We start from the raw sequence: 21,015 nt of genomic DNA, 5'->3' as shown, positions 1-21,015 counted from the left end.
TTAACCTACCATCACAGCCATTTCTTGGCCGCCACCTTGGATTTCACATCTTTTTTCACCATGGCCTTTATGGGGGCCGCACCTTTTTTTACAGCTTGGCTGTTTTTGATTAGATACCTATTTCAACAATCTTTGACTACTGGCGATATACCACAGGAGTGGAAGTCTACATTTGTAACTCCAATAATTAAAAAAGGCAAAAGATACGATCTATCTAACTATCGTCCACTCTGTAGTCTGCAAAACGTTGGAACATATTTTAGTCAGTCAGATTATGAAACACCTGGAAACAAATAGTATATTGTGTAACAACCAGTATGGATTTAGAGCTAGACGCTCTAGCGAATCACAACTCCTGCTAACAATTATTGATGATTTTCCTCGTGCATTAAATAACAGGTTACAAGTTGACATTGGAGTTCTGGACTTCTCAAAGGCATTTTATAAAGTTCTGCATGCCAGACTTGTGAAGAAATCAGAATATTACGGAATACGAGGGAAAACACTTCAGTGGATTACATCTTTTCTACACAACAGATCACAGAAAGTAGTCATTGAGAGCACATACTCATCCCCATGTAAAGTCACTTCTGGAGTACCTCAGGGTACAGTTTTAGGACCAACACTATTTCTACTATATATTAATATCTAATATCAAATATTCAGAGCACTGTTCGTTTATTTGCTGATGACTGTCTTATCTATCGACCAATAAATTCTCCTAACGACATCAGTTATTACAACTAGACTTAAATACACTAAATACTTGAACTAAAACATGGCAAATGAAATGTTGACAAGTGTTGCATTCTTCAGTTATCCAAACACCACCATAAAACAACATTTCTTTATCACATGTAAAACAAACCCCTCAAAGTTGTTGAACAGCGTTCTTACCTTGGAATAATAATAGATCACCATCTTTCTTGGGGACCACAGATTAACCATGTATGCAACAAGGCAACCAAACTTTTACAACGTAACTTAAGAAACTGTTCATGTGCACTTTAAGAACTAAGCTATAGACAATTTATCTTACCTGTGCTGGAATATGCTGCTGCAATTTGGGACCCATACCACCTAAAGGACATAAATAAAATAGAAATGATACAACATAGAGCAGCTAGATTTGCCCTGAATCGACCATGGAGAAGGAATATGCGAGATAGTATAACTGAAATGCTAACATCATTAGAATGGCCACCACTCCGATTAAGGAGAAAATGTGCAAGATTAACTCTGTTATACAAGATTATCCACAACCTAGCTGAAATACCTAACAGCTACGTACCAACATTATCACCTTTCACCATTACAAGATCTAATCATGAACAAAAATTCCTACACTATCATACATCAATAGACAACTATAAGTACTCATTTTTTCCAAGAACAATACCAGAATGGAATGGACTACCACAAGACATCATCAACCAACAAACTATTGACAGCCTTCAAATAATTATTATACAATCACTTTTAATTTTAATGTACATTAGCACTTATGCCCCAGGCGGGCTCTGCTAATTAAACAATATAATAATAATAATAAAAGGCACCTCTCGTGCTGAAGCAACGTCGAACAGTGAAAATATCAATCCCGTAGCCTTAGCCATTATCAAGTTACACTAGTCTGCAGGCATCAGTCAGTCAGTTAGGCAGTCAGTAGAAAATTTCCGTTGAATAAAAAATAAAATTCCGTAGCAACTTGTTGAAAGCGTTTCGGGTTGATCTGAAAGCTTAGTTTTACCTAACCAATACTGCCTCATCGTCGCTTGGAATTGAAATTTCTAACCAAATACATGGTTATTCTGTTCTTTTACAAATGAGGTAGCAAAGCAATAGCAGTTAAATATCCACCACCTTTCTATGTATTATTTATCTAACTTAGTTGTCAACTTAGCCATATGACAACTCATCTAATGACTTAGCCTTTACAGTCTTGTGTAGGTTGTAATTGTAATTTTTAAACAGGGGTCTAACTCAGTAGCCAAACACTGATTTTCATTGGGGCCCTGTGAACAAAAGAGAAAGAGCACAAAACACAAATACAACTATAGATATAACACCAAAAATAAACTTGCTCACACACAAAGCCAATACAAAGAAATAATGCTTAATGTTTGCTACATTTCACTAATTTGTCTCACAATTGCCATCACCTTACTATTAAAACTGAGTACGGTCTTAAGTAGTATCAGTGAAGGTGACTGGGAAGAGTTACCAATCAGCAATAACTGTGTGGAATCAATCAATATAGTTAGGCAGAGTGTGCCCAAGAATACCAAATTTTTCTGCTTGAGAGGATAAAAGATATGTAGCACTGTAATTTGCAACAGAGAAGGGGATTATGATTTGTTGCAATGAAAACTGATAGAAAGTTAGAAGATCAGGTAGCTTAAACTTCTGGGAAGCGGTATGCTAGGGATGCACGAATCCCTATTTCAATTGGCCAACGAGTCAGAATATTACAGAATAACAACAACAATACAACAACATGATTTAAGGGAACTGTAATGCATATTCGCGAGAGGATTATGTAGTAACATTAAATCTGTGGAGAAGAAAATTGTACAGTATTGTACTGTATAGTAAGGACCACAAAGGCTAACAAAATAACAATCACCCAAAAACCAGCCTCGATTTTCCCTGACAATGATGAGGCAGTATTGGTTAGGTATAACTAACCCCAAACAAGCTTTCAGATCCGCTTGAAACATTTTCAACAAGTTAAAAAAATTAGTAAATGGAACTTTCTTGTGACTGACTGACCGACTAATGCCTTCAGACAAGCGCAATTTGATAACGGCTAAGGCTATAAGCTTGACTTGATTTTTTCAATGTTCGATGTCACTTTGGCCTGAGAGGTTCCTTTTGGCATACCGCAGTACATACAATGCATTCTTCATGGACTTACCGGTGTTCTCCTTTGTGTCCCATTTATCTTTGCTGACAGCTAAAAATGTTGATTTGGCAGTAGCACGTGATAGCTTCCCTTCATAACAGAAATTGTCCATATTTTTCACAGTGGCTATTTTGATTGCAGAGGTGCTTTTTGAACAGTTCTTGATTCACACTGTTATGTAACGGATTGAACATAGCCGACAATGAAGCATAATGGATACTTCACTTTTCAGACTATGATTAATATAATTGGGGCACACAACATCATTCTTTCTTTTGGTATGCGTGGATTGCAGAGGTGCTTTTCGAACAGTTTTTGATTCGAAATGATGTGTATTGGGTTGAACATAGCTGACAATGAAGCATAATGGATACTGCACTTTTCTGAAGACAAGTCATAATCTTTTTGGGTTCACCAGTCATAATAATTACTTACAAAAAGTTAACAAACCAGTACACAAAAAATTAAATTTTCAACTAGAGTAGGGACCATAGCACATTGATAAAATGTGTTGAAACAAGCTGCAGGAGTAGTGGATGATGGGTGTATCCATTCACTTGACTGGACTACTGGACTGGAATACTGGACTGGTATATTTTTTTGTTTTGCACATTCTGTAGTTAAATTTAGGTAGGTTATATAGAGCAAGTACCAGTTACACTGTTTCACCAGCTATTTTGCCGGCAGTAGAGGATATAATACTGAGAATTTTACGTGCGTTTAAAAAAAACTTGCACAAAAAACCTAAAAAAGTTGTCTCTGCTGGGGTTCAAATCCTAGCTTCCATACTCATAGTCCATACTCTTAACCACTGTACCACTGGTGCCACAACTACTGGTTTACATTAGTTTCTACCTTAAAATGTCCAACTGAAGTGAAGAAGAAATCAAAGCTGAACCTGACCCAAACCCTAATGCTAATACTGCTTGTCGCATGCCCTAAAGTACAGCACTCAAGGCAAACTACTGGTCGTGTGCCCTAAAGTCAAGTACTCAGGGCATACTACTATGCTGGCACAAAGCCGTTCATGCTTTTTAACCAGTACTGGCACAATATCCACTATGTAAAATTTATTGAGTCTCACAAGTCAAGGGTCCTGAGGCAACCTACAGCCCACTACTAAATGTTGAATATGAGCAGTAGAGTATGCGATAACTGTCATTTAATATTTTTGCTGTGATTTATTATGTCCTACAACACTTATTCCCTATCCTGGTGTACAGTAATGCTGTAGGGAATGTGTATCAGCAACAATTAAACAGCGATCGACTTGCCAGTTGACAATATCCTTCAAGATATCCTTAGTGTGAGCTCAGGAATTGAGCTAGAATGAACGGACTTGTTTTCAGTGCCACGGGATGCAATGATTATAATTAAGCACACGCTGAGAAAATTTCTAATCGGTAAGCCTTTCTCCAGAAGTAAAGGTCTTGCCACGCAGGACTATACTATATAGCTTGCTCCTTGAGCTCACACTAAGGACATCTTGTCAACTGGCGAGTTGATCACTGGTTAACTATTGCTGATATACATTCCCTACAGCATTACTATACACCAGGGTAAGGAATAAGTGTTGTAGGACACAGCGAAATTATTAAGACAGTCATTGCATACTCCACTGCTCACATTCAACATTTAGTAGTGGACTGTAGGTTCCCTCAGGACACTTGGCTTGCGAGACTCAATAAAATTAATTTTAATCACAGAATGTGCAAAAACCAAAAATATGCCAGTCCAGTGTTCCAGTCTAGTAGTCCAGTCCAGTGAATGGATACACCCAGTGGATGATATTAAATCACAGAAAACTGAAGAAGTGTTATATCCCTACTGTGCATTTCCATTATGGTATTTTGAGATACAGTGTATAACACTTCTTCTTGTTTTACTGTGATTTGATTTCGCCTACTTTTTATCGGTGTGCTATGGTCCCTACTCTAGTTGAAAATTCCATTTTTTGTGTATTTATAAGACATTAGGGTATATAAACCTTTTATTCAAATTATATTAATTTATCTTTTTCATGTTTTTCAGCCTTAATTTCAGTCTTGTTAAATTAAATTTATTGAAACATCACACACACACATACACTATACACACAAAACTGTGTGTGCACCATATTACCATAGATATACGACTCTTAATAGGAATTGAAAATGGTGTCATGTGCCAGAAATAGGCTTGTTTCAAATGTTACAGGTGGTTTCCGTAATTTGTATTGTATACTGATTTAATTGTCCCCTAATGAAGTTTTGCAAGAGTGATTTAGAACCTAAGAGCGAAGTGTGCTACCATCCTACTAACTTTGTTCACAGCATTGGCATTAGATTAAAGCTTGAAAGACAAACGGTTACGCTATAGACAGCAGCTGTGCAGAACAGAAACACGACTGTACAACAACACCTACACAAGTTTTGGGGGTTGGTAACGAGGTAAAATCGTCTACGAAATTTCAAAGGTGACTGCCCATATTTCATCTTTCAGAAATATGACTGCCCATATTTCATCTTTCATGACAAATTTCAGTTCAAATATCTCAGTAAAATTCAGTAATTCTAAAATTAGTGAATCCAAAGATTATAGACTCCGTAAATTTTTGTTACATCTTTTCGATCATCAAAATTTCATCTTTCAAATTGCACAAATTTCAGGCAATATTTTGTCTTGCAGAAATAATTTCAGAGGTGATCTACGAAATTTCAGGTCGTTACTTACCCCTCGCACAAGCTGTAACCAAGGAAATATGCAGCGTCTATACTAGAGGTGTGGCTTACAAACCATACTGTTCAATTCTAATGACCAAAGGTATTCTAAAAAGCCACGCATCATCGATACCAGAAGGTGTACACAGCTGCTACAGGAACAGAAACGTACCTTGGTGTAGAAGCAATACGATACGACAAGTTTCTTCTGTGGGAAAGGCCAGTCAGTGACATCCACCAAAGCAACTTGTATCACTCAACCTTAGAGAACTTTCATATTCTACTAAACTTACACTGATAGTCTACAGTAATGAGAAATGTCAGTCTTTTCATGTTCTTCAAAGTGGTAACAAACAAAACGCGCCTCATACCTAACCAGTGACGTCAAATGTAAGCTGGGCACATGACGCCATTTCCAGTCTCTATTAAGAGTCGTATATCTATGGTATTACTAAATTACCTGGTTTTGCTGATTCCCTAACTTTGTTAGGGTCCTCTTCTTCATCCATAATTCTGTACCTTATACACAATAGCTAAGTGTATGCAAAATAATAATTCACTATACGTCCTGTACAGTACAACCTTATTTAAACATATACTCTTGCAATACAGTGAAACCTGTGTTAACAGTCACCTGAATTAAGCAGTCAACCATTGTCACAATGTTTGAAATATTTACTGGGTCTGCATTGAGTAGTCACCTATCTAACGTTTTAGAAAATTTTGATTCTGTATTGCATCATTACTCATGTCCCTACTGTAAATGTCACACACACTCTTCTATAAATAATTGTAACTACACCTATCTATTTGTATAGGTAATCATTTGAGTGCAATTAGGGAACAATTGTATGAGTAATAGTCAAAATTGCACGAGGCAAAGCAGAGTGCAATTTTGGCTGTTACAAGTACAATTATTCCATAATTGCAAAAAAAGGAGTATGAGAACCTATTAATCACATAGTGATCACCTTCCACACTAGCAACCATTACTGAGCAACAGGAATTTGAAAATTAACCATGGAAACAAAATACTAATCACACTTAGCAACCATTGTCTAGCAACCAGTGCATTGGTTTCGTTTACCTTAGCTATGGTTACCTAACAACCTTTGCTAAACAACAGCATTGTTGCTATGCTATGGGAATCTATCACAACAGCCGTCCATTTGGTTCAGATAGAACCACACCATACTGTTGGTGTAACAGTGCGACTACAATAAAATTAATACCAGTGCAATTGGGATAAATTATTGCACTCCTATTATGTGGAGTACATGTATCATACATGCACTGTAAATAGGCCTCCGGGAATTATGCGGGAATAATTTTGGGAATTTTGAAGTTCCTTAGTATTCCAGAATTATTCCAGAATAATGGGGAATAATTGGAGAATAATCGAGCATAAAACGAGAATAATCCAGTATTTGTTTCAACACTGACTTTGTTTATCTGCAGGATTTCTCTTCCAATCTACATGTTCATAAGGACGATGCCTGAATGATCCCCTGGCTACAATTCAGAGTAGATCACGTGCATATTATTGCACCAATATATTAGAGTTGTGAATTGTGTGAAATTCTATGGCGACTACACGAGGTGATCCTACTGCAGTAAGCACTAGTACTGTGATAGATGCGCTGAATGGTGACGAAGAATCGTCAGGAGCGAGTGAATCTGAATATGAGAATGCCAGTGACGCTAATTCGAGCAGGATGGAGGACACGACAGAGCAAGGAATGGACCAAGGGATAGAGAGTGAGCAAGGAAGCGAACTTGCGTCTAGTAGTTCATCCTCTGTGCCTAGTTTGTTAAGCGTTCTTCGGGCTCCTCGGTTATCTGATCTAACAAGAAAGAGAAAGACACAAACTAATTACGGAAAACGTAAAAAAACTTGTACTTCTTCATCTGCTAGTTCAGACCCAAAGGGTGTTAAGCCCCAGGATCGAGTAAAGAAATTTCCTGATGAGCAGCTAAGTGTTTCTGCAGGTAAATTGTTCTGCAAAGCCTGCAGAGAAGAGTTGAGTTTGAAGAGTTCTAGTCTTTCAAACCATTTGAAGTCCCAAAAGCATAAAGATGGTAAGAGAAGGCTACAAAAGAAAGAGGCTACTGAACAAGATATTGCAAAGAAATTGGTGAGTTACAATAAAGAAACTCATGCTGTCGGAGAAACTCTAACAGAAAACACTCAAGTTTTTCGTGTCAAGGTTGTCTCAACTTTTCTCCGTGCTGGTATTCCTCTGAATAAGTTGGATATATTTAGAGAACTGTTTGAAGAGAATGGTTATCGACTTACTGACAAACGCAACATGTTTGATTTAATTCCTTTCATTCAAAAACATGAAACTGATGTCATTTCTGAGGAAATTAAAGGAAAGGATGTCTCCGTTGTGTTTGATGGCACTACCCGTTTGGGTGAAGCGTTAGCTATTGTACTTCGTTATGTCGATGATGGATGGAATATTAATCAGAGGCTGGTTCGTCTACAAGTTGTGGTAAAGAGTTTGACTGGTGAAGAGCTTGCAAGAGAGTTAATATCTGTGTTGTCAGTTCAATACAGCATCGGAACACAGCAGTTACTGGCTGCCATGAAAGATCGTGCATCTGTTAATGAAACAGCTCTTCGAACATTGAAAATTATTTATCCCAGTCTTCTAAGTGTTGGTTGCTTTTCACACACTATTGACCGTGTTGGGGAACACTTTTCAACTCCAAACCTATCTGAATTCATAACATCCTGGGTAAGTTTATTTTCTCACAGTCCAAAGACCAGAATTTTGTGGCGTGATCAAACAGGGAAGGCAATGGCCACCTACAGTGCAACTCGGTGGTGGAGCCGCTGGGAAGTTATCGAACAAGTTTCTGTCCAGTTCGGTGATGTCTTTCCTTTTTTACGTAGAGACGATCTTGGGTCAACGGCAACAACAGCAAAGTTAATCACACATTTTACAGATCCCCAAAGGAAAGCTTTACTGGAAGTTGAGCTTGCTGCCATAATTGACTGGGGAAGACCATTTGTTAAAGCAACCTATTCCCTGGAAGGAGATGGTCCTTTGGCATTGGATTGCTATGAGAAAATTGAAACGGTTAAGGCTGCAATCAACACTGCACATACTCCTAATCTTGAAGCAGTTGCACGAAGATTGTCCTCAAGTGCTGACAAATGTTTGCTGCAAAGGGTCTTTCCCACTTCACGTTCCAGAGGATCAACTTCTGCAAGTCAGTCATTGCAGCAACGGATCGTTCATTACGGCTATACATGTGTACAACCTGGCCTCGATTATTTTGAGAAGCACTTTAACTCAAATCTAGACACACTGATGGCTTTCAAAGCTGCTAGGCTCTTTTCACCGCCCAAATTAAATGATCTGCAACCGAATGCAGATGCAGTAAATGGCTTAAAACATTTTCCTTTTCTGAATTCAAAACCGATTCTTGATGGACTTAAAGAAGAGCTTCCATCCTACCTTGCTAAAGTGGTGGACATTGATACAAACATTGATGTTCTACAATGGTGGAAACAAAATGAATCGGTCTTACCATGCTGGGCAGCTGCTGCACGTAAAATTTTACTTGTACAACCTTCATCTGCAGCATCAGAAAGAGTATTTTCTTTATTGAAGTCTTCATTCAATCCACAACAACAGAGCTCATTGGTAGACTATATTGAAGCATCATTAATGTTGCAATATAATGCACGCTGCACATCTTAGGATTCTCAGCTAAACTAGATAACTGGTACAGTACAATTCACTATACTTACATTAGTTTGTGCATTTCAGGATGTATGTTGTATTTAAAATTATGGGAAAATTGTAAATCTGATGAGCATAAAAGGAATAATTTTGAGCATAATGAGATGTTTTGGAGGGAAATTCGGAATAGCATAATGAGTTAAATTTGGAGCATAATTCCCTGAGGCCTAACTGTAAACTACATGAATCACTTAATACAAAACACTTCAACTCATAGTGGACACTACCTACATAAAGAACAGAGTTAGTGGCTTTTTCTGCCAATAATCTGGTACCATAATCCCACAGAAGGCAATGCTTCAATAAATTTGCTTTTATCACTCTTCCTGTTCTTCAATGAATAATATGGCCTTCATTAAGTCATTATAGCATGAAGGTTGCATGAACCTAAACTACCATTTCGAAGATAGGCAAACTTTCTACTCCACAGAGACCTAATCATGAGAATCCACATGCATATTTCAGTTCCTGTCCATGCTGGACTACAATAATCATGATTCCATGCATTAAAATGAGCAAATTATATCACTAATGATCCACAAAAGGTTAGGTAGAGATGATCCGATTATCACACATTCAAAATACAAACTTTACAATGCAGTGTACAACTTAGGTACGTCAAAGTCAATTGGCCTTCAACAACCTGCTGGCTTCCTTAACAAATTCACCTTGCCATTTCTGAGCTGATAATCATTACCAAACTAAAATATTATGGAGGGCGTAAGCCCCAATAGCAATTACTTATTTATAATGGTCATAACAAATCAATGCCTCTAACTGCAGTTAGTATTACAGCCACCTGTATTAACAGGTAAAATCCTTCTAGCCCAAAAACAAGAAGAATGAAGAATGTATGTCGACATCAAGATTAAGAATCAATCAGAATCAAGGATTAATCAAGACCAAGAATCAATCAGCAATCAAGAATCAATCAGCGGCCAAGAATCAATCTTAATATAACTAACTACCAAAGTTTCAATGTATGCAAAACTACCTTGGTTGCAAAACTGGTGTACTCATAAAAGTAAAAGTAACTGGCAACCAAAACAGCCATGAAGTGAACAAAAACGAATGCTGATATATACAACTAATTGCAATTAACCAAGTTTAATATTGAACCTTACTTTTAACTCTAAATGGCTGGTAATTTGGCCACCTTTTTGAATAGTCAATGTGTGAAGTATATATATTTTTTGTTTTGTAACTTCTGCTCTGCCATGGAAAAATGGCTTTTGCCAAATAGCTTGAGGATAAATTAAAAATTAATAAGCAATTAATCAATCAATCAAATCAGGTGACCATTAAACACATGTTGTACTGTAGGTAGAAACCATTACAAAGGACACACACATCAAACAATATTATTGTAAAATTAAGTATGTAGGCTGGTACACAGCAGAGTAATTAACATTAAAGACCACATTAGCGTATGCCACACATAGTATCCAAATTTCAAGGTGTTAGTTAACAATCAGGTGTTTAAAATAGAGTTACATCAAACTGTTTGAAAATTCGATTTTATTCACTGCATTTTACTATTCATATGCTTGAATCATTATTTGAACATTCAGCTTTAGCGTAGTTGGGGAGCCCTGTTGATTTGTGACTAGGTCTGCAAAAATCCAACACAATTGCACTTTTTTTCAGTTTCCTGTTTATTAGATAATCTACTTAGCGAAGTACATGCTCTGGCAAACTTTCAGTCTCCATTACATCAATAACTTGCTACAGCCCTACAAAGTAGCAACAAAAAATTTGTGCAGCAGGTATATAGAGGAAATAAATTATAGGTGCTCACTAAAACAACTGTACTGTAACTTATGAGCAATACAGAGTTTAAAATTGCACCATCATAACATCATTTGCAATGAATAGAGGAAACAATTGCTGAGTAAGGTTTCCTCATGCCACCTTTCAGCCTACATGCACAGGAACACTCTGCCAATCTTACCAGATGCCATCTGAGTTTTATGCAGAAATTCTTTCGCCATGCATAAGGCCATCTATTGGTGGAATTCATTACCTAACATTGTTAGGGAGCAAACTTCATTTTCCAACTTATGTATGACTCAAGGCTTCACTTCTTAAATTTTAACTAATTTATTTACTGTGCTTGTTTTATTATTATTATTTGTACTGTGCTGGTTGTTTTTGTGATTGTTGTATATTGTGTTGTTTTTGTTGCTGTATACTGGTATTGCTCTTTTTATTGTTAATTTTGTAAGAGAGGGATGGCTTTAGTTGGCTGTTGTGAGTTTAGCTATCAATCAATTAATCAAAGGTGGAATCAGTGAAAAAGATTGATCACATACTATCATTTCAACATGATGTAAACAATTGCCCATAACTTGCATATCCTTGGGTGTACTGCAACAAAACAAAATACCTTATAGTGGGATTTTGTAGTGTCTGCAAAAGTCCACGAATTAAACAATAGCGACACAATATTTGGCGAATAAGGAAATCGCTAAATTAAAATCCTACATACTATTTACTTCACACAAAATATAAATTGTTGCTCTTGCACCATGTGATCATGAACTACTGAAATGGTGCATGAAATGTGAGGTGAAATGAGAGTTCGTTCTAGCATAATTATGTGGGTATCACATTTATAATACAGTATGGGCTTATACAATTGGAGAAGGACTTTCGTGCCAGAGAGAAGTCACCAATTCCATGGACCGTTATGCTGGTACTATTATAAAAGATTCACAAGTACAGTAGCAGGACACTTACCTCGAAAGATATCATGATTATGCAGCATGTTTAGCGGTGTGATATCCTGCATTGTAAATGGTCCACAAAGATACTCAGTAGGTTTACCTCAAGGGGGCTTTAGAAGTGCCTTGTATCCTCATGTTTTGCGGCAAGACTCGTGACCTACAGAAACCGAATAAATTTGCTACATGATAAAAAGCTGCAATGGAAGACTTTGTAAGACTCTGAAAATATAGAAAATTTGTCTTGTAGCTACGTATGTATTGTATGAATTGTAATTCAGTTTGTACTGAACATGAGATTACACTGATATAAGGAATATAGTGGCAACGCAGTAAGCAATATTGAAATCAAGTTTCAGAATATGTAGCAGTACCATAAAATTAACCTGAAGCTATAATACGATTACTTCAGACTGCACATCCTCACCAGAGAATTCTGCTGGTGAAAATTCCCCATCACCGTTGCTATCAATAGCATACACATCAGACACATGTAGTGGTATGCTTTCATCTTCAGATGACTCATCTTCATCATATCATTCCTCATCAAAGGAATAAGAAGGTATCTCATCATCATCAACATCCAATAGGCCAAGAGGTTTATGAATCCCTGCATGATTAAATCCATTCACAGTGATCTGCTGGTTAGCCTGTAGATGCTCAAATAGTTTCAAGAGCCACTGTCCTCCTATGCAATTCATCCTGGCTGTGGATATGTTCACAGGGTCACCATCTCCATTCATGAATTTCTCTGAAAGCTTATCAGAGTACCACTCACTAAATTGTGCACATAGAAAATTTAACAACCTTGCTTAGAGAAATATCCATGGGCTATAGGTAGGTATCCTGTACAATTTGCTGGTATAAGTACAGAATAGATATTGTTCTCTTCCAACTCCTTTGTCACTCGTTCAGTCATCTGACCTTTGAAATGATCAGATCAAAGATAGCTAGTGACAGATGGTCATCATCTAGCTGCATGTTATAATGCCAATACGGCGACGGAATGTTCAAGCCAGGAGTTAACGACTCGGTAGAGCGTGATTGATACGGATAATGATGACACGCTACAACACACAGAGCAACAACTTAGCACACGTGATCACACACTATATTTAGACTATTCTAATTATTGTTACATTCTAATTAATGTCACAGTCATGTCTTGACAAACATGATCTACGAAAGGGACAATCACTATTCTTATGTATTGTAACATGGTCTCCTCATTTGATCAGTGGTTTGGGCTGTGTGTAATAAGCCAATCCACACGGAACTCATATAGTGGATGACACCTGTCAGTAGTACCTCTGTAGATTAATTAAAGTTGCAACATATCACCCATAAAGCTTCCACAAATGACTGCTGTAATCTGTTTCTCGTCCTTGGATCCTGCAATATCAATATGCTTTTTACCTCGTTTGTCCATAGTCCATAAAGCACCAGGAACCAGGTTTACCCCAGTTTGGTCTCAGTTAAATATCAACTCACCTGGGATATCATTCATTCTATTGTTTCTACCACCTCAAATAGGAATTTTCTAAGTCTTCTGGAGCCACCCCATTCTTCGTTGTACTCCTCCGCTTCCTGAAATCCATTCTCTTATAATAGAGAATTGGCCCATGATACTGATAAGGTTGCCTGTCCACCATTCTTGGCCAACCTGCTAACCTCCATTGACTGAACTATGCCCTTGGCTGCAGCTATGGTCACTTCCATATTTACAGGGCACCCAACTTCTCTCACTTACAAAATATGTTCTCGAACTGCTAAATCCAGGGTTTTACCTAGCAAAAGAGGCCATCGTTGCTTTTTCACAGGTAAACTAGTGACTGTCAAGTCATCTTCTCCCTTTTTTGCTTCCTCTTCTGTTCAGAAACATACGTAGTTTTTCTTTATCTCTCTCATCGTACTCTCATTAATGCTTACACCAAACTTGGCAGAAAACTTTCTAGTTGCATCAGTTTTCCCAAAATAACATGGAACTTTTCCCACTTGTACTTGTAGTTTGTCATTGTACACATTGTTCTTCTTGAACTTACTTTTGTTTTGCTGTAAATTGTGATTGCACTAGTTCAATTTCACAATTGGCTGTGGCGATTGTATGTGAAGGAATAGAAGCCGAAAGTTCACCATATGGGCAGGGCAAGGGATCCTTCTTTCTTCGAAAATAGTTAAGAATGGACATCTTCAACTAACTCAAGGCAGCTCATGTGATTCACAGGCTAGCACAAGTTGCGTGATTTATCTAAGTCACAAGATGAACATTATAATGTTGCAAAAAGTGATGCAATTTTTTAATTTAGCATTTGTGGTAGTTTGCTATATTAAATTCCTCACTACTAAATCCCGCTATACAGTATGATTTTTAAAGTCTTCTTGAGTAAACGAATATGTTTGTATTATTGTATACTCTTTCTTCACTAAGAACAAAACGTTCAAAAGGGTTATAGAATTTTTTTAAATAATATTATGCAAGTGTTTTTCCTGATGTATTTTTATACTGTAAATTTAGGCTTGTGTATTGGGTTTTTGCAGGTGTAATCACATTATTTTATTTAATGGTGAATTTAACAACCCAAGAGATTTTATATCCTTAATATTACTATATATCTACTGTCATCTAGATACTCTCTGAGTCTCTGTGATACTCTCATCTACTGTAGATACTCTCTCTGAGTCTCTGTGTCCAGAATATCAGCTAATAAACTAGTCAGTCATCTGATTTCTTACTCTTTGTAACCTTTTTACTTAATGCGAAGCTTCATTTGTTTTGCAGTCAAAATATTAAGATCAATATAATTCATTTTAACCTTATAACTATAATAAATTCCCCAGGTCTGGGATTCTAAGCAGATTAGAGACCTCAATAAATTCAATTAGGAAGCTGTCATTAGCCCTACTAATTGCTTTGCTTACTAACTGTACACAAGCTACTAAAGCAACAAGCCTTTTATTGTTCTAATCTGTACTAGTATAAACCTTTAGAATATTTTGTGGGTCCTTGCATTATACTATCAAACGTATATGCATGCCTGTAACCTCGCCATCCAGCCTGTGTATTTTTTCTTTTGACATTTGTTCAAATTCATGATTATCATTATTTTACTCTCAGTAGCAGTAAAGTGTGAATTTATATGATTGTTATGTGTAGCAATTATAAGGTTTTAGGTTCACCAACTCAATTATTGGTTTGTTAGACTACCTTTTTTTCGACCAAATGACAAAAGAAAACTAGAGGCTGGCTGGCAAGACTAGCATGCTTATAGATATATACTCATTGTATAGCATGGAAACAGACATATATCACTGAAATATAACTTGTGGGAACTACTAAATAAAGTTAATACCCTCAATGACTGACAACAGACAGACAGTGAAAGACTGGGCCCATTTGAGCCAGTCACTGTCTGTCGGTCTGGCTCAATACCGCAGTGACTGGCTCATACCCTCAATACTGACCGACAGTGGTTGGCAATGAAAAAGTCAACCTCTATAGTTTCTCCTCTGATCAATCCTACCCAAGTCTACATCAAAACCGTAGGGTAATAATATGGTGAATCCCCTTGCTGTTTCTGTAGCACGCATTTTAATTTTTCGTGAATTTTCAGGTTTTTAAATAAAAATGGGCAGCAGCATCAGCGATGCTGTTTAGCGTACTTCAATGTTTCCATGAATGGTACATTACATGGTGGAAATTATACTATCGAAATCGCATGCATATTCTTGGGGAAACAGATGCTGCAAGTTTCTAAATCATAGCGTGAGCGAGAGCATCAGCTTGCGTTGGCACGTGAACACTACAAAGCTCCACTTAATAAGGTCCAAAAAGGTTCCTGGGAGTTTGTAAACCAACCTTGGACTTCGTTACATGAGTTTCAGTGTGTTGATTTTTTTATTGCAGACCCATATTTTAGCAAAAATTGAAGTACAGCGAATCACCTTTTTCGCAAGTGTATTTTGTAGAGCACCCCACCCAATAACCCCTCACCCAATAACCCCTCACCCAATAACCCTAAAAAGCATTGGACAACATTCTAGATGTTCCTGCCCGTTTTTATGAAAATGAGCCAAAATCAGTCAAAATTTACGACACGGCTATATCTCAAACGGAAGGCATTTTTTTAATTATTATTAATGCTTTACAGCACAAGTGCTGAAAGTCTGTAGGATACCTGGTCCTACAGCCTGCTCAAAGACTTTAGCTACTTAAGATGTGTTTGAAAAGTTGGAGAAAGGAGAAAAAAATCCATGACTGGACCTAGGTAGCCTCGAACCTGCAGCCATCCAATTTACGCTCGAACGCTTACAGGAGTCTACCAGGTGGTCAGGATGTTTTCTCCTTGTTATTTTCATGTAATTATATCCATAGGAATTCTAGAGAGTAACTCATTATCTCTAAGTACCCCATTTGGTCTCTACCGAACCCACCGATTAATACTAGACCATTAGTAGGCTCCATTCCCTGAGTTACAAGTTAATCCACAGGGGGTCGATTTTTTCATTACCAACCCTACCATTTACAACAAAAGCATCATTGCAAAAAAAGCACTTCCCTAGGTAAGCACACGTAATGAAGTGGCTCCAAAACTTGCCATGTACTTATACAAATCCTTACTGATCATGATTTTTGTCTGATCTGGGGAAGCTAGATAGAGCGTGAATTAAATTTAAAGTGGATAGCTACAGCAGTTAGCTACATTACATGGGTGCACCGGAAAAAAAGACCTCATCAAAACGTACAAAATGTGCATGACCTTTTAACTAGAACACACAACACAGATAACTTACTTGCTACAAGCAGCAAGAGAACATGAAAGTTTCCATTTCGACCGTGTGTCACGGAAATGAAACGGATAAAACCGGACAGACAAAATAATTTACCACTAGCCGCAAGAAGGAAGTTGCTAAGTTGTAACGATCGCCGTCCAGTCACGTGATCTGCTTTTTGTAAGTACGTTGGCTCGTGTGTTGTATCGACCAATCATGGAAATCATGAAGAAGCAATTTGTTTTAGAACACGCATGAATTTCTTGTTTTGTTCTAAGTAGACCGCTCTAGCTAGCTATGTGTAGTGAATCTATAATGATAATAAAAAATCTCAATTAGCTAGCACATAGCTAAGATAGTAGCTACTTTGCCAGTATGCTCTTACTTTTGTTTAGTATAGTTTTGTAGTTATGTAGTGTATTTTAGTAGTTAAGTAGTGTAGTTTTGTAGTTTTGTAGTTTAGTAGTGTGAATAGCTAGTTTTGGTTGTATCCCCCTTGTTTTCTTTCTTCATCTTTCCTTTCCACCTATGACACACATCCCATAATTTACTAGAATAGCTAACTAAGTGGTTTTCTTGCTTGTAAAATTCTGTAAACATTATAGCTAGTTAATGTTGTTGGAGTTAGGCCTAAGTCAATTATGCTCAAAATTTTGCCCAAAATGCTTTCAGGAATAATATGAGTAGCATAGTGGGATAGCATTCACACAATAGAACAATATACTAGCTCTTAGCTTGTGCACATGTCATTTGTATTTTGAAATCCCAGTAGATACAGGGTGGTTATGAGTTAACACACCAGTGGTTAAAAAACAACTAAATCGCATGTAGTAGCTATACCTGCAAATTCCTCTGTTGCATGTTATACGTAGGAGATAATTTGCTTGAATGAATAACTACATGAACTATCATCTCCCACTGATTACATGCAGCCACAGGAAGAAACATGACCTAAAAGGTTATAGTACACTGTATAATGTTTTTCACCACTTGCTTAATAAAGTAGCTCACTTTTTACCAACTACTATCTACCAGCTGCTATAAGGTGATAGACTGGGTAGTGTTGGAATCAGATTGGCTTGCAATGTAGGGATTTAGTTCATATATAATATTGGCAAAGTATGCAAATAATTTGCTATGCTGTAAAAAATGCTAGAAAAGTGACAAACAGTAGTTGTTTTAACAATACTATGAATTGATATTTTAACATGTCCTTACTTTTAGCAAAACTAATTGGTAGGCTAACATCATACACTGTATTATTGTTTGTTATTTTAACAGCAAATTCATGAAAATAATTTTGTATTGTTAAAAGGCAGATTTGTCAAACTTTAAAACAAGAAGTCCTTTTTAAACAGTATAAATGTAATAACAAAAGAGTGTTATTTGTGATTAGAATCTTTAATTTCAGCAAAATAATTATTGCATTTCATGAGTAGCTGCAATACAATGCATGTATGATAAGTGGCTAGTTACCACATTCACCCCTTCTGGATCAGCCTCTGAATTATCTTGGAACATTTTAATCAGTAAATGCTCTATTTCACTATAAAGTGACTGTTCTATTAGAGAGTATCAATCCAAGGAGCTATTTACAATGCATTTGATACCATTATAATACTATTTATTTATTTATTTATTTATTTATTTATTCATTTAGCAATCACCCAACAGGGTTTTTACACTAATCTACATGTTACATACACATGAGTACCAAGTTTAAGTTACAATAACAATAAGTGCTAAGTTACAATAAGTGCTGTATTGCAGTTTGCAGTTTCCACTGACTGCTCTATTATATGTGTGTGTGCGTGTGTGTGTGTGTGCGTGCGTGTGTGTGTGTGTGTGTGTGTGTGTGTGTGTGTGTGTGTGTGTGTGTGTGTGTGTGTGTGTGTGTGTGTGTGTGTGTGTGTGTAACTGATCTTGGATAAAAACTAAATTTGTATGCATCAATAGTAGCAGATGGTTTGATGAACTTATTCTGGTTTCCTTGTAGAATTCACCTATTGGGGAGTATCTATCTACATATTTTCATGGAATTAAGCTCCATAGTTTGAAATATCTACCTAATATTCCAGCATTAGGCCACTCCAAGTAAATTCATTGTTTCCCATTTTCCGCCCACATGCAGATTCTTTTCCCACACGGTCATTCATTATTGCTGTCAAGTGAACATTTTATTCATTATTTATCCTGTGATTGCATAGCAGTAACTGGTTTAGCATTCAGAAAGCCCATTTAGCTAGCTTTTCACTGTTCAGGTTCTTAGTTTAAATAGTATTCTTACCTGTAAGTTAGTTATGAATTTTGAAAATTAGTGGAAATAATTATGTAAAATGAATAATGGATAATGAACCGCATGCCTGCATGTATTTTGAGGTCAATGAAATGGGAAACAAGGATTTTCTTGGAGTGTCCTTATGCTGGCATAGCACTCCAACCTATTATGCTTTTATTATGCTGGCATATTTGATGTAGGCATAGTTGGAGGGCTCACTGAACATATCTGATGATCCAATAAACTTGAAAACCGACTTACACACGATCGATACTTTGTTATTCAGACAAATAATTGGGAAATACATGCAGGAGCAAAAGTACATACAAGCGCTGATGAAAAAAAGAAAATTACCAACTAGTGGCTTTAACATGCACAAATTATAGTATGTTTATCTTAGCACAGCATTCCAGATAGTGATTTCCAGATTCACAATATTGGAATCATAATAATAGAATATACATAATATCATAACTGCATAATATCACCATGCACCTATCAATGCAAAGCTCCATCTCACCCCTCAGTGGGGATTTGCACAATAGATAGTGCAAAAGACTCACCCATCAGACAAAATATTTATTAATTTTTTTACAATGTCCCACATTAAACATATACCGACCACCCTGGAGGAACTTATAATTATTGTGGTCCATGAGTACAATTGCCACATGCAATCTGCCAAAAAGTTCTAAACATGAGGGGCTGATTTTAATGCTAGCTATTCAAAATTCCATGAAAGATATGTACAATTACAATCCCAGTAAAAGATGCACATATCCCCACCTATTCCCAGGAAGTGGAGAGTAGGGCTTGACATTTATAGGTGCACTATTGTAGAGAATTGTAATTTTTTACTGTGTCAAGATTTTTGTACTATCCAACATGTTGTGGAAATCTTTAAGGAAAGAACTAAATAATTATCTTATTTATTACTGTGTAGAGCTCACAGGATAAGGAGGATAAAAACACAGATAATTGTAGTCTATGATTGCCATTTGGGGTGTGAAAGTTATAGAGGTCCTCTCAGCAAGTGCATGTAATTATTTTATAGAGCATTTCAAAAGGTTTCTCCTTTGTCCATATAAGTTGTTCTAACATGTTGGTCATACTGCTGTAATCATTTATAACAAAGTGAGCTGAAATCCTTTGCAGTTTTTCTATATGGTTTATCTGACATTGTAAATGTGGTGACCACGCTGTAGTGTGTATTCCAGTATTAGGCAAACAAGAGATGTTTAACAGTTTGTTTAACTAATCTAGGGCGCTTAAAAATGAAAGCTTCCTCAAAAATCCATATGACAGTTATGCGTATTTCATTAAGTACAGTGAATCAATGTGTCAAGAAACATGGTAGTGTGTCGTGTGGCCAAGAAAGCCAGCATGCCATGCTGTGAGCATGTTTACAGGAGGAAACAAACTGCGATTTTATGTCTGTGCTCCCTTCTCAAATTGAAATAATTTTTATACTGCAAACACCCTCCATGCGCATTCATGACCCCACATACAAAATTTCAGCAAGATTTCCTAATGGAATCATGAAATATAAGCCTTCAAAATTTGGCTTAATTTCTTTTTTTTTCATTTAGGCACTTAAGGGACTTATATTATTCTTTTCACACACTTTACAAATGTGACCGGATTTGCGAAAATATACCTTTTCTACACATTTTACATACCAGCAAACAAAATGTCATAACAGTTGGCTCCTTACACTGAATAAGTTGCTCTTTGCATCAAAATGCAGCCAAATACTGTAGCAGTATTCATGGAAAATTTCAGATGATTAATATATGCAATAGTTAAAAAGTTATGATGTTGTAAAGTTTTAAAAAATGGGTCAAATGTTGTGTGTGGAAAAGGTACCTTTTCGCAAATCTGGTCA

General features: G+C 36.7%; 2 protein-coding genes across 2 annotated transcripts in view; one reads left to right on the top strand and one right to left on the bottom strand.

The window, feature by feature from the left end:
• Positions 1-6,135, bottom strand: part of LOC136247588 (NLR family CARD domain-containing protein 3-like) — a 47,536-nt gene extending 41,401 nt beyond the window's left edge. The window contains exon 1 of the mRNA XM_066039350.1: positions 6,065-6,135. Coding sequence (XP_065895422.1) covers positions 6,065-6,113 — 49 coding nt within the window. The 5' untranslated portion in view covers positions 6,114-6,135. The remainder of the gene's footprint in view (positions 1-6,064) is intronic.
• Positions 6,136-6,957: 822 nt separating this feature from the next.
• On the top strand, positions 6,958-9,523 carry LOC136247587 (uncharacterized). The gene has a single exon (XM_066039348.1). The coding sequence runs from the start codon at positions 7,188-7,190 to the stop codon at positions 9,315-9,317; it is 2,130 nt and encodes a 709-aa protein (XP_065895420.1). The 5' UTR covers positions 6,958-7,187; the 3' UTR covers positions 9,318-9,523.
• The last annotated feature ends 11,492 nt before the right edge of the window (positions 9,524-21,015 follow it).

This window comes from Dysidea avara, chromosome 2 (assembly GCF_963678975.1).
Source record: "Dysidea avara chromosome 2, odDysAvar1.4, whole genome shotgun sequence".
Lineage (NCBI taxonomy): Eukaryota > Metazoa > Porifera > Demospongiae > Dictyoceratida > Dysideidae > Dysidea > Dysidea avara.
Note: the sequence above shows the minus strand (reverse complement) of the source record. Positions and strands in the feature narration are given on the sequence as shown.